The 14,531-nt window shown below is 30.2% G+C and overlaps 2 protein-coding genes across 3 annotated transcripts; both read right to left on the reverse strand.

Moving 5' to 3' along the window:
- Nucleotides 1-407: 407 nt before the first annotated feature.
- Nucleotides 408-3,331, reverse strand: LOC133832058 (transcription factor MYB98-like). Its single transcript, XM_062262447.1, has 4 exons — nt 2,682-3,331; nt 2,432-2,558; nt 1,309-1,956; nt 408-632 (listed from the first exon to the last, which is right to left on the reverse strand). Exons 1-4 carry the CDS (start codon nt 3,329-3,331, stop codon nt 408-410), a joined length of 1,650 nt encoding a protein of 549 aa, XP_062118431.1.
- A 2,989-nt stretch (nt 3,332-6,320) lies between these two features.
- Nucleotides 6,321-9,166, reverse strand: LOC133830311 (GDSL esterase/lipase At5g62930). 2 transcript variants are annotated; one of them, XM_062260270.1, is made up of 6 exons: nt 8,978-9,166; nt 8,793-8,870; nt 8,026-8,166; nt 7,623-7,699; nt 6,966-7,106; nt 6,321-6,748 (listed from the first exon to the last, which is right to left on the reverse strand). In XM_062260270.1, exons 1-6 carry the CDS (start codon nt 9,074-9,076, stop codon nt 6,580-6,582), a joined length of 705 nt encoding a protein of 234 aa, XP_062116254.1. In that variant the 5' UTR covers nt 9,077-9,166; the 3' UTR covers nt 6,321-6,579. The 2 variants fall into 2 exon arrangements, with proteins under 2 accessions (XP_062116254.1, XP_062116253.1); XM_062260269.1 differs by having other exon boundaries at nt 6,966-7,130.
- Between the last annotated feature and the right edge of the window lie 5,365 nt (nt 9,167-14,531).

Raw genomic sequence — 14,531 nt, forward strand, 5'->3', positions numbered from 1 at the left:
TAACCCATTCAGAAAGTAATGCAACTGATCCTTGTAACTAATGGGTTTCCCAATCGCAGTAAGAGAATTACAAATGCTTCAAAATTTATGGACATAAGCAATAACAGTAAGACCATCCTTCTTAATTTTCTATAATGACGTTCGGATCTCAAAGATCCGAGAAAATGAAGCCGTGGAATAAAGCTGCTCCAAAGCAACCCAAATTTATAATGTTGTAGCATATCCGACAAGCTAACCAAGCATGTTCTCAGAAATAGAGGCATAAATCCAGCTCATAAGTAACCTGTTCAATCTCTGCCAGAAAGTGTACTCTGGATTCACTTGCGAAGGTTGAGAATAAGTGAGCCGAGATGGGCAAGGGCGAGATCCATTTAAAACATCCTCAAGACCATTAGCAATCATGATATTCAGCAACTGGTTTTTCCAACTAAAATATTATTTTCATCTAGCTTAACAGCTAGAGGTTGATTAACTGATGGTAAGATCGAAAGTGGCTGGAGCTTTGCATTCACAAAGGCGGTCAGAGTAATCAGAGGAGCAGAAGCCGAAGTTGGTGTATGAGTGACTGGTTGTGAAGCTGCAGTAAAAGTTGTAGTGCTATGTACCGAGTCAATGGTGGAGTTGTTAATGCTCTGATACCATGTAAGAATATGCATTTGGGAGGAAAATTGTGAAATGTAATTGTATTCCTCAAAGTAAAAAGAATTATAATGTTATGTTATATAGAAGGCAGAACCCTAAAGCAGAGAGGCCCAATAACAGAAATACAACCAATAACATAATACAATTAATGCTAATGAGAGATTATTTCTGCCTAACAATTAATAAGATGTGGTTAAATATTTTTTTAATCACGCTGTTAATAAAATTTATAAGGTTAATCACAAATCACACAGTACCTATGTTGTGGTGTAATATAGTTAATTATTTTTAAAAAAAATTATTTTCATTTGTCATATAAAAATCATTTTTAAAAATATAAATACAATAAAACAAAAATAACTAGTTGTAAACTGATAAAATTTAAATATCATTATTACTGGCATATTTTTTTTCATAATTATAGTACATAGATTGATAATATTAATAATAGTGGAAATGATAGAAGCTATCATATACATTATAATATAGTTGAAAATTATGGGAAAAATTTCTTTTAAGCATGTCACTTCTAATATTTCCATAGGATTTAAATTAAAGATCAAAATACAAGAAAATATCATGATTTTAACCTTAGATCACACCAATATACACCTAACACTAAATTACTAATATATATGTATTTATTTATATGGGTGATTATATTACTGCATTCACTTTGGAGAACATCTCCACCAAATCCATCTCCTTCTTCACAACTCCAATATCACCTCCCCTCATAGAACCAACATTGTTATCCTCTACGGGCTGCTCCACATGATCACTAGCTGGTTCCAACTTCTTATCATCAACGACAAAAGGCATCATCTCATCAAAAAAAGACTCAATACTACTATAACTACCCTCTTGGAAAAGGTTCTTGTCCAAACAAAAATCCACAACAGTGTTCTCAACACCAGCATGATCAAAATCATCATTAGCATAGCAAACTTCCAATGTCGTTTGAGGGGGTTCAACCCCAACAAATGGTGTTGTTGAGTACTCGCTTGTGGTGTCGTTTTTGAGGTTTTCTGTCGTTTTTCCTTGATATTGCCTTGTGAAAGTACTGCTCGAGGCGGTGGCCAAGTTCAAGCACTTGATGTAATCTTGGAGGAGAGTGGAGGTGGAGCCTCTTGGATTCTTTGAATTACGACATTTTCTTTTGGAGTGTTGTCTTCTTTTGGTTGCATTCCAATGGTTTTTAATGGAGTTTTCAGTCCTTCCTTGCAATCTCTTTGCTATTTCTGCCCACTTGTTTCCTATTTCTGCATGCGCTTCAATCAGTATCTTGTCTTCTTCTTCACTCCATGGATCCTTCTGCAAAACCACATAAATCATAATGTATAATACATATATTTTAGTACACACACTCACGTATAGTCATATATATCGAGTAACAAGAGTCACATATATATAACAAGTTCACAAGGACAAGTTTGGTACTAAAAATGAAAAAAGAAGTGAGGATTTTTACAAAAAAAATTGGTAAGAAAATTTGCATGATTTGTTTTCTTTACAATAAGAATATGAAAGTGATATCAATTAAAAGTAGGATTGTGATTACTTCTTTTACAAAATAAATAGAAAACTTTATGCCTATACATATACACATTTGCATATAAACATGTACAAGTCTAACAAAAAATATATACTTCATGTTCTTAAAATTTGAAAACAAAAATAACATTTTTACTTCTATTTCAAAATATTTAAACAAAAACTTAAAGTTCATCTAACCAAACATTATTAGTATTAAGTTTTAGTGTTTTACTCAAACACAAGAAATTAAAACCTTAATGTCAGGTCGAAGATGATTATGCCATCTCTCTCTACACTGCTTGCCAATTCTTCCAGGTAACATCTGAGCGATGTGGGACCATTTTCTCACTCCATGCTCTTCAATCAGTCCAATCAAAACCCTGTATTTTGTACACAAAAACTGAGAACAACTACATACATAAACGAAAATCACAAGAACAAATTCAAAGGTTTAAAAAATTTTGTGAGAAAAAAAGAAGTTATGTTATGTTATTGTTGTGTACCTATCTTCTTCTACTGTCCACTGGCCCTTGACTGGATTGTCAATGATCTTCCTGCGACCATTAAAGTATGTCATTCTTTTCATTAAAGAACAAGAAGTAGTATTATTAGTACTCTTGTTCTTATGCATGGCAACTTGGTTTTCGAAGTACCCATTTTCAGCTGTTATGCTTGAGACTTGATCAGGTACCACAGAGCTCAAATTATTAGGTTTCATGATCTCTTGGCCATTTGAGCAACTCCAATTGGAACCAAACATTTCTGTGGGATTTCTACTTGGGAAAATATTCAAGCACTCTCCACTACTTTGGAATGTGGTATCTGTAATGGGCTTATAACAATTATAATAATGATCGTATAAAATCCCAACATTGTTTTCACAACTCCCATATGTAGTGTAATCTTCGAAATTGGGATGACCAAACAATGGAGTTTGGGACCCAAAATTAGGATTTGATGAGGATCCATTTAGGGGAAATTGATGACCATGATCATGAACAATATCATGATGAAAGTCTTGAAGATAAGTGGTAGTACCCTTTGGTGTGGGAAGCTCAAAATTGTCATCTTTTGAGTAGGGTTTCATATGGTTCTCATGTAAAAACAATGGATAATAAGTGTTGTTTTCTCTAAGCTTGGTTTCTATCTCCATCATTAGATTGAGAGAAAACATAAGAAAGAACTAGGGACATTGGCCTAAGTTATTTCTTCTAGTGCTTGTGTGTGTATATATATATGTGTTATTTCTTGCTTGGCAAGAGTGAGGAGGGTTTTTGACTATTTGCCTTTATTTTGTGTTGAGATTGATCACTACCGTCAGTTCTCATTCATCTAAGGGTCAGGGTTGTTTACAAGAGTAAGATTCTTTGACCAGACAGACTTCAATTCTTTTTATTTTTCTCCTTAAGTTGTGTTTTGTTATACATTTGTATTGAATTTCACTTTTTCATTTATGGGTTTATTTTCAAGTGTAATTAAAATCATTCAAGTTTTAGAAATGAAAATTCCGTTACTTAAATTTTCATCTTTTACGGTTGGTCAAAGAAGTATGAACTATTCTTCTTCCATAGCAATATAGAATTGAGGGGGAAAAAAAAGAAGAAAAGAAAACAAATTATATCCAAATTATTGATTTGAAATAGTTTTACAAAATAATTTTTTCAGGCTTTTGAAACTAGAATGAAATTCTATACTAAAATTTGTTTTCTACATGGAAATAATAATTAATTAAAAATCTAAAATTTAAATAGAAGAGAAAAAGGAAACAAAAATTATTGTTATTTTTCATTTTAGCTTTCTAATTAATTGAAATTATTTATAAATTGTTATTTTAATTTTTAGAAAATGAATATTAAAATTAGATTTCTTTAAAAAAATATTAGATATATTATGTAATAAAAATAAAATTATTTTGTTGATATTCAAAATAAATTTGTCCAAAATTGTACTTTATACTAATTGGTGAAATATAAGGTAGTGTTTTCGATATTAACTAAACTAGAAGGGTATCAACTAGTAGTAAATCAAACAAGCGTGTAGTAAAATGGTATAATCCTTAATAAAATTTTAGTTATTTTTAAAAATACTTTTTATTTAAAATCTCTAAGCACTTTTTAATAATACTAGGTAAAAATAGCGTGTAATGCACATTTATTTAGTTTCAAAGTTATTAACATGCTTGTGCAAACATGTATTTATTTTTATTATTTTTAATTATTATATAAATTTTAAATAAATACACAATATCATAAAAATAAATAAAATATGTTTAATATAATGTATGACATAAATGTATTAAAAAATTAGGGCAAAACATTGTCTATAATTTTAATAAAAACTGATTCATTTTTTTCTTCTTCAATATATAATATAATGAATTACAGTTCTATAGTATATATAAATATTTATATAAATAATTTCTACATGTATAACATCTAAATACAATATTGACATAGATATATAAATATATATATATTTATATGGCTACATGACATATATATAAATTACAATAATATCTAAAAAGAAATTAATAATAAAATAATAATAATAGAAAAGTCATAGTATAGAGTAGTATACATGCATCAACTATTTTTAGTTTTTAATGTATATTGCAATGTCCTTTAGTAAATTTGAAGAAGAAAAAAGCTCTAATCACTTTATAGAAAATAAACTATCATACAAATTTATAAGATAAAAAAAACGAATATGTATGGCTTTATTATTTTAAATAAATAGATTTAATTATTTAAATTGTCATAAAATATCTTAAAAATATTCTATTTTAATTAATTTTTATTTAAGTTTATGTTTGTTCTGGTTTTTGAATTTGACAGTGACAACAAGAAATTATATATTATATATTTAATATGATATTAATATTATACATGAATTTTAAATTTAAATTTGTTGCTAGTTTTTTTTTAAAGAAATTTATTTTTAGTTGATAGTAGATTACATTATGTTATATATTTAATATGATATTATTCTAATACGTGAAGTTTAATTAAATTTTATTTAAGTTATAAAACATATGGTTTTATTATTTTTAAATAATTTTCATTGTAAAATATCTCAAAAATATCATATTTTAAATTGTTTAATTATTTATTTATTTAATTTGATTTAAGTTTAAATCATATTTACAATCTATGTATAAATATAAGAATATTCTGTTAAGGTTAACGAAAAAAATAAAAAACCGTTAAAATAAAAAAAAAATCGTTATCTACACATTTATTATATAGAAGAGATATCTAATTTATTATTTTAATTGTAATAAAACAATAGTAAAACGATGTAAAAAATTGACCAAAATGTTAATTTTAGTAGATTTTTGTAAATTATAATTTACCGAGGTATAATCTCTTAATAAAATTTTAGTTTTTTAAAACTATTTTTTTTCTTCTAATTATCATATGACCCTTTTTTATATATAAAATAAATAAATTATAGTTTTAATATATATAATAAATTACTCAAAATCATATTAGTGGTAATAAAACAAGAGCAAAAAATGTGTTTTTAAAAAAAGATTGATCAAAATTACGTGCAAAGTTAGGTTTTGCATCTTTTGTGAATTAAAAGATTGTTTTGTGAATTAAAACACAGGGAGCTAAAGTTATTTGTAGTTAAAAAATTTAATGGTAAAAATATAGTTTAAAAGGGCTACTTTAGCAATTGGCGATAATTAAGGGCAATATGCGAAAACTTTACTTCAAATTAGTCATTATTTTAACTAACACTAACGTAAGTCTAGCTATTCATCAAATATACAATTAATAAGACATTAATTTGGTCGTATATAAGAAAACACAAATGTGAAAATTTGTTAGACGCTATTAGTAGGTGTTGGAGTAACGGCAGGCATTAAAATTGATCTTAACAGCCTTAATCAATTAAGAGATAATAAGAATGGACTGAAGTCCTAACCCTCTTAAGGAATGAATTTAATATACATTAATTGAGATAAAATGATAATTAAGATTAGATGGTTTGCAGTCACAGCTTCAAACAGAAAAATATTTTGCAAAAGGAAAAAACTGACAAGCAAGCTACTAGTATTGATTTACATCAAAATAACTGAATAAAGTCTTAAAAGTAGTCCAAGTAAATACATAGTTTTCATTTTGAAAAGAAAAAAATCCAAAATAATAGTAGACTCAAAATTTACTAAAGTTGTTAAAAGTTCTGGGAAACTTCATTTGTGTGCAATTTTTAGGTGTAAATATAGATGTCTCTAACATTACTCCAATATGGAATCATAACCATAAGTTGGTGACTTGGGGCATAATCACCAAGAGCCTGCACCCTTATGGAAGAAAAAACAATAGAGCTAATAATTTGGCCAAACTTAATAAAGAAATGCTCTAATGATATGTAAGGTTACAAGAAAATGTCAGGTTACAAGCATCTATCCTGGAAAATTTTCTCGAGGTTCTTCCCATCAATTTGTGAGTGGTGAGGGAAATCGAATGGCATTTCCACAGGAGAAAACCAGGCTTCGCTGAAAACTCGGGTGACTTCTTGGTGTACCACAGCATTGCCATCTGGTGTCAGGTGTAAACCATCACTGTAATGAAGAAGGAAGAACATGAGTTCAGAATATGAGGCGCAGTTTTAGTACTTCCACCTAATTTCATCAGAATAATGGCAACTGGGAATTGACATTTTTGTGAGAAGAAAAACAATCTGACATTTGCAAAAGGAGTAAGGATACTTGGAGAGCTTAAGCAAGGAATTGGTAGAGGGAGATCGGCCCTCTTGACGATTAAGAAAGGAAAACAAACCTTAGGAATTTCTTCTGCCAACCTTCTGTTTCCTGCATCTTGGTCCATAGATCAATGGAGCGGAGTCCCATTTCCTTAGATAGTTCAACGCACTGCTTTGCATAGACTCCTGTTACTTCATTTGTCCTCTCAGGTAATTTCCTAGCGTTCTCGCCATATAAAGATCTGTTAGACCCATTAGTGGCAAAAAAAAATTTTTTAAAAAAAATTGAATCTATAAAACATAAAAGTTTCCATAACTATCTAGTCTTAAAGTTAAGTGATTTTTGGACTACTAACACAATCTGCGAAAAGTGGAAATGTAAAGAAATGATTACAGCAGGCACATTGGCTACCACTCTAGCAGGTCAAGGCACCATGACAGAAGCCCTGAAGCTGTATTGGTTTTAATACTAGCTCGAGAGTTAAGACAGCATTATGGTGGTTGAGAAGGTGCAATGCGAGCAACAAGAACGACAGACCAAGATAAAGTTAGCACCAGCACATGTGAAACTACACATAAGTTGATGGACCAAAAAACAAAAAACATGATATGCAGCAGCATTGGCATCATGGATGGCAGGTCTGAGCTAGGATAAGAAATTAAGAATATAAATGCATTCTGACTGAACAAGTGATAAGGCGGCAACACTACAATGTCTCTGTCTAAAACCGTACCTCGCAAAGTTATCTCGTCCTTCCTCATCAATAGGAGGTGGAGTAATAAGCACAATCAACACAGTGGGAGAGCATTCCTGCAATCAAAATTCCTGGCCATAGTGAGAAGGAGAAAGTCATGCAGTTATTCCTAGAAAACGACATTTGCAGTGCATAAAACCAGAAACAAAAAAACATTTAGTTCATTGTACTTATGACTATGTAAATGAAATATTATAGTATTTGAAGCACTGTATGTTAGTAGGTGCAAACTACATTCATTAACACAGGAAGCTACAATCCAAAATTCTAATCCAAAAATGAATGTTGGTGATTATAATGGTTTTACATCAGTCCTATTACATAATAAAGCCACAATAAAATTCAAAAGACTTAGATAGGAATTAAGGAACAGAATCTGAACCTTCAAATGAAGAACAATTTTTCTGAGATTCTCCTTATACTCATCAATTGGAACATGTTGCCTTTCACTTGTCCTCCCTAAGATAGCCGCATCATTCGCACCGAAGAAAATAGTGACAGCAGCAGGAGGCTTTTCAATTTTCTGAAATAGAACCATATATCCTTACATATTTAATTGATTCTATTTATTTATTTGACAACACTTGTCAAAATCTACAAGTATCACCATGGCAAAGTAAAATATCAATTGAAACAAAATGCCCACCAAGAACTACACCATTTTCCCTTTTTCCCCAAACATTTGCAACCACGTAGATACCGGTTGAAAGAAAAGAAAAAAAAAAAAGCATCCAGAACACCTCACTACTATTCCAAGGTACATGGCTTAGTATGCAATCAGTGAATTGTTTACATCAATCCTGTCGATACTAATCATCAAAGTTCTATAATAAAAAGGAAAATTTTCACATCCTAATTCCAAATGCATAATTAAAAAGAGAAAGAAAAAAAAGCAAGTATTGCATTGAAGGATGCCTCATCAACAAAAACCCATCATACATTTACATTTTCTGTCTACTGATATTTAAGAAAGACAAAAAAAAATCATTTACAAAAGCCCAATTTGCTGCTACAAGAGGGTCTACCATCCATGAATGAATCCAAGAATGAATAATAAAGATCAATTCCAAACACTCATGGAAACTAGTGTGTGTGTATTTATATATATATATATAGAGAGAGAGAGAGAGAGAGAGAGAGAGAGCACACCAGTGGGAAAAGATGATGCAACAAAAACAAAGCCCATCTGGTGTTGTATCCACCATATCCACGAACTAATACATCAGCCTATCAACAACCCAATACACCAAATCAAATTTTGACTAATGAAATATTGAAAATCAAATTGTGGTTCTTTCTCCTTTTATCTTGTTTTCCCAGATTATATTGTGAACCTTGCGAGAGTAAGTATCAGCAAGAGCAGCTCCCCATCCACCAGGTCTGAAGGACTGTTCAGTGATTGAATCACCAAAGAGTATGATCTGAGGCCTCATTCTCTGGTGTCTCGAAACAAAAGACACAACACAATTCAGAACTGAGAAGTGAGAACACAACCAACTAAAATTGGTTAGAATACGACAATTCCTTCCAATAGTGCGTGAGATGCACGTACGTGACCAATAATAGGTGTAACTAATCGTACTGTAGTTAGTGGTTGTGAGGTGAGGCCCCGCCACCGCCACGGATATTTTTTTTGTTGTTGCAATTTGCAGCCTGGCCACTGCGACACTGACACTAGCACAGTAAATGTTGTTGAAAAAAAGGACTTTGAAAATGATATCTACATATCCCAAACGACTATATCCCACCCAAACGACCGTAATGGTAGTGTAAAATAAACATAGTATTAAGATATATATCTTACCATTTATCCAATTATATAAATGGTTAACAAAAATTTGAATAGCTTTAACATAATATGCTTTTAAAAAAATTAAACTGAGTTTAGAGTTGATTGGTTCGTAATTGGAAAACTATAATTTTGAAATCATGATTATGAAATGAAAATCTGAATTTATTAGTGAAAATATGTTTATGAAAATATGATTAGTTCATTATCTGTAAACTGTTTTTTGATTTAAAAATATTGAATTTGTGGTTAGTAGAATATGTAAAAATATAAGAGTACCAAAATATGTGATTGGTTAAGTTGAATCTCAAAAACTATTTTATAACATTTTTAAACAAATATTGAATAATATTAGATTTTAATTTATAAAAATATCTAAATTCAAAATAAATTATAAAATTAGTACATCTATTAAATTCTTAATAATAGTAAATATTGTATAAGTTTTTATCTATTTTAATTAAAATTTCTTAAAATATTATAATATGTAGTGTGCAATTTTGTTTTCAAACATTTAATTTGGTGAGTCAAACAGTTGATGTGTCTTGTACACAATTTTGGTGGATCAATATCTATATAAATATATATATATATATACATTTATATTTACACAGACATATTAAGTAAATCCCATTAACAGAATAGTTTTTTCATTGAAGTATGGTTATTGATAATTACAATGCTCCAGACTTAAATATGTCTAAACCTAATTATAAACTCTAAATTGGTGGCCATAGGTTGTCTAAGTTGCAAATGAAAACCATTGAAGTTTCAAATGCAAATTCAAGAACTTAAGCTGAGAACTAGTGACTATACGTACATCATCATTTTCAAGCTTAGTCAATTCATCAACATTAAAAGATGACTTGTTTGGAATAGCATAAATGCATCTTTGCACGTTCTTGACCACCACACAACCACTATGATATGCAGTATCCACTTTCTCAGTGTTTGTTCGAAGAGGCCACATATAGCAAATTCTCAACCATATGGGGCATTATAACAACTCAAAATATTAATGCATCACATCCAATATGAGAATGGGAATTATTTCTGTTACAAAATAAAAACCAGAGACTGGAAAAGAAGAAAACATTTTCTAATTAGGTTTTGGAAGATTACAATCTGATTCTTATATACAAAAAAGAGAGCGGATAAAGCTCAACAAGAAGATGATAGCAATAAGGTCCTAACAAAACATGAGGTAGTGCCACCACTCCTAACAACCTGTAGACATGCAGTATAAGGGAAAGCAGATAACAAAATGGGGAAATAAAATAAGATAGGGGAAATAAAATAAGATAACAGTCATATAATTAATAAAACTTAAAAAGAAAGAAGAAATCATTCATTTACCTCATAAGATGTATCCAGAAGCTAGAATTTTTCTTCACTTCTTGCAACTAAATATAGGATAACCACTATTGAAAAAAAAAATATGCAGTATAATCATAGCCATAAAAAAGCGATTGCAGTTAAAAATAGCCTAATGAAAGCTATAGAATGTCACATGTATCTGAATTTGATATAATCAAAGCCATATAATGGCAATAATACCTTAACATGACAAAACCACCACTATAAATGGGCACCAGTAACTAATATAAATTGTATAATAATCAATATTATCCACTTGAGTGAGAACGATTATAGCCGGTGACTAAAAGAATTAAATAACTGAAAATAATACTAAAGCAACAATAGAAATGGAACACCCTTCTATGCTTCATACCCAAAAGAGATGTCCTTCTGGTAAGAAGGGTGCAAAGGGAGATGAGATAGGATTTGTATTACATCCAATAAGAGAGTATCAAGTAGGCAACAACTATTCGTGAAAAAGTACGAAAATTAAAACTTATTAAAACAAAAATAAAATAGAACAAGAATGTCCCAAAATATCATACCCAACATAGTTCGAGAAAAGAGAAACATATTTTACAAATCAAATACAAAGAAACAATAATCTTGGCACCAAAAAATCTTAGAAACTATCTAGAACACTGAGATTAAATTCCTAAGGTGTCATTTTACAATATATAATTTCCTAGCTATAACACAGTAATAGACCAAAGCCAGCAAGCCTGATGTGTGTATATATATACACAATTATGTCAGATGTAGAAAGTGAAGAAAAAAATATATGAAGAGAGTCTCTTATTATTCTCTTCCACAATTAATGACAGAGGAACAATATAATCACGTGTAACTAGGTTTGAGAGTGCAACATGCATTTAGACAATACTTTGAAGATCTTCACTTAAAGATCTGGAGCCACTTAATTTCCTCTTTTTTTTTTAATACATACAATTAATCTGAAATGGAATTTGTAATATAAGTGATGCACTTGAGCTAATCTCCTAATTAATTAAGGGATGCTCTTGCGACATACTATTGCAAGGAGATAGACAAAAATAAAACAAACCCAAGCACAATCATCCGCATCAACATCCTCAGCCAACTCACCACACATAGATGATCAAAATCCCCTTCCATTAAACCCAGGAGCCAACCATCCAAACAAGTTAGAGTCAAAGCATATTTTACATATATATATATATTTAGAATAAATAGTGCTACCTCATATGTGGGTGTGGCTAATGGCAAAGAAGATGATTTGATCAGGCGTGCAGGCGGGGCAACAAGTCGGCGTGCAGTTAGTCAACTGTTCACCGTCGATGAGGAGGAAGCTTAGTCCAAATTTGGAGAGGAGGAGAGCAGAGAGGGAACGAGAGAAAGGATTTGATTTTAGGGGGTGTTTGTTTTGAGTAGTTGAGTTGCCTTGGAAAGTGTAGATGGGATGGAGGTAATATTAAACTCTTGTGTACAAAATGGTTCACTTTACCCTTAAAATACATGTAGGGCCCACACAACTTATTAACTTTACCCCCTTAAAATTTGAACAAAATATAGGAAGGGATTTAGATTCTCATTTCCACCTTTACTTTACCCCATACCAAACACCCCCTTAGAGTTTTGGAAAGTAATTTCCCAAACTGCAGAAAACGTGATTTGTGCATTTTCTTTTTTACAATGTAAAATCCAGATATAGATCAAGTTTTAATTTTCAAAAACACCCAATCAATCAGCTATTATCATGGGTCCCACAGATGCTTGATTGGTTCGCAATCAGAAAATTGAATTTTTGAAAAATGTGATTCTGAAATGAAAATCTGGGTTTAGTGACTGAAAATATGTTTATGAAAATGTGACTGATTTATTGACTGTAGAATGTTTTTGAGTTTTAAAAACTAAATATGTGTTTGGTAGAAAATCAAAAAATAAAACAGAAACAAAATACGTAATTGGTACCATTAAATAAGAAAACTATTTTAATTAATATATCTTTTAAATTTTAATTTACCAATAAATTTATCATAATATTTTTAAGGTTCGTAATATTTTTCATTTACATAAAATTTTATTTTTACTATCATAGATAAGAATATGCATATGATACAAACTAGTGCATTTGCATCAAGATTATAAAATTTGAGAGCCTCTTCTTAGGCTTAATGATATAAGCCTTGTCAAACATGTTTTTATCTTAATGTGTATGGTAGCAAAAACACTGATCATACCAAGGAATGAAGCTATACATTTTAAATGCTATAATCCTTTTTATGATAGTATTAAAATTTTAAATACACACTATATTATACCTCATGATACACAAACCTTAATCCAAGTTGTCCATGCCCTCCAATATCAATCTACAAAGCTCCTTTTTATGAGCTATGCATTAGAAATATGGGCTCAGATTTATTTATAATACTAATTATGTTATGAATTCTTTTACATAGATCTATTCCAAGCATTTAGACATTGATACATTGCTCAATATTGTTTTTAATGAACTCTCGAACATCAAGCAACTCACCAAGCCACATAAGACAACCTCTACCTCTACTAAACCATTTCACTCTGCCTCACACTCCTTGAGAATCACACTCTTGTTCAATTTAGAATACAAAATGTGTAATGTGCAATAGTAGGTAAACACTATCTTATTAGTTTTTTTTTTATCTTAGTATTGCATATTGCAATTACAATTACAGAAAAGACATATTTTTTTTTTACTCTTAATATCTAAAATGGAACATGCTTCCAGTGAGAACTATAAAAGAATATGATCGAAATCAGCAACTACTAATAGCCAAATTGATTAATTTACTAACATGAGTTATAAGCAAAATCCATAAACAGACATATGAATATATATATATATAAAAATATATGAAGTAGTAACAATATACAACACAATGACTCATAAAGCATATCCATGAACGTTTACAAAGCATCAAGATGAAAATTTACTATATAAACAAATTGTTCACACAATCATTTAATCAAACATTATATATGCAAACTACACAATATTATATTGCCAAGTGTGGAACTTGAAACCTACATATTAAGAAAGATCAAAAGTCTATTTAATTTCATATTTGCACATAATATATCATTATTATATCAATGTTGACATTGAAAATTATTTTATATCATTTCAATACCAAGAGTACAAAGTACAAGGATCCCATATATATATATTCGTATATTCTTTTGATTCTCAATAATTCTATTTATGAAATTATATAACATTAAGAGAGAGGGAGAAGGAGAAGAAAGTGAGAGAGAGAGGGAAGGAGTATTGTTGTGATTGAGTTCTGAGTTGTGATATTAATAAAGACGAGAGAGAGCTGTCGAAGTTAGTATGAGAGAAAAGTGGGTTTACCTACAACGATGTCAGCATAGGTATGACTCTGGATTGTGGTGGCGGAGTGGAGGTGGTAGACCACCATTCAAGGAGCTTCTTGCTATCTTCGACTGATGAAGTGAAAGAGAAAAATGAGTAAAGAATATGTTTACAAATTTTGGGATGTAGTATTTGAAAAGGGAGAAAACGTGAAAATATTGTTTTCAATGATCCAGTATAAAATTAGGATATGTATTTGGAATTAGTTTTTAAAAACAAATAACCAATCAGCATTATCACGGGACCAACACTTTTTATGTTTTCAAAATGATAAAATTGGTTTTGAAATCTATACCAATCAGGCCCTTAGTTATCCAAACTCAACAATTGCTTCTACTAAAAACAA

Source organism: Humulus lupulus, chromosome 4, assembly GCF_963169125.1.
Source record: "Humulus lupulus chromosome 4, drHumLupu1.1, whole genome shotgun sequence".
In the NCBI taxonomy this organism is placed as follows: Eukaryota; Viridiplantae; Streptophyta; class Magnoliopsida; order Rosales; family Cannabaceae; genus Humulus; species Humulus lupulus.

Bases quoted from the DNA above. Each gene is read 5' to 3' on its own strand.
- LOC133830311 (XM_062260269.1), bottom strand. From the start codon at position 9,076: ATGAGGCCTCAGATCATACTCTTTGGTGATTCAATCACTGAACAGTCC. The intron at 7,700-8,025 runs GTTCAGATTCTG...TTTTGATTGCAG, and splicing joins AAATTGTTCTTCATTTGAAG to GAATGCTCTCCCACTGTGTT. The intron at 6,749-6,965 runs GTTTGTTTTCCT...TCTTCATTACAG, and splicing joins TGGCAGAAGAAATTCCTAAG to TGATGGTTTACACCTGACAC.
- LOC133832058 (XM_062262447.1), bottom strand. From the start codon at position 3,331: ATGGAGATAGAAACCAAGCTTAGAGAAAACAACACTTATTATCCATTG. The intron at 2,559-2,681 runs GTACACAACAAT...TACAAAATACAG, and splicing joins TGGACAGTAGAAGAAGATAG to GGTTTTGATTGGACTGATTG. The intron at 633-1,308 runs GTAATATAATCA...ACATGGTATCAG, and splicing joins TGTTCTCCAAAGTGAATGCA to AGCATTAACAACTCCACCAT.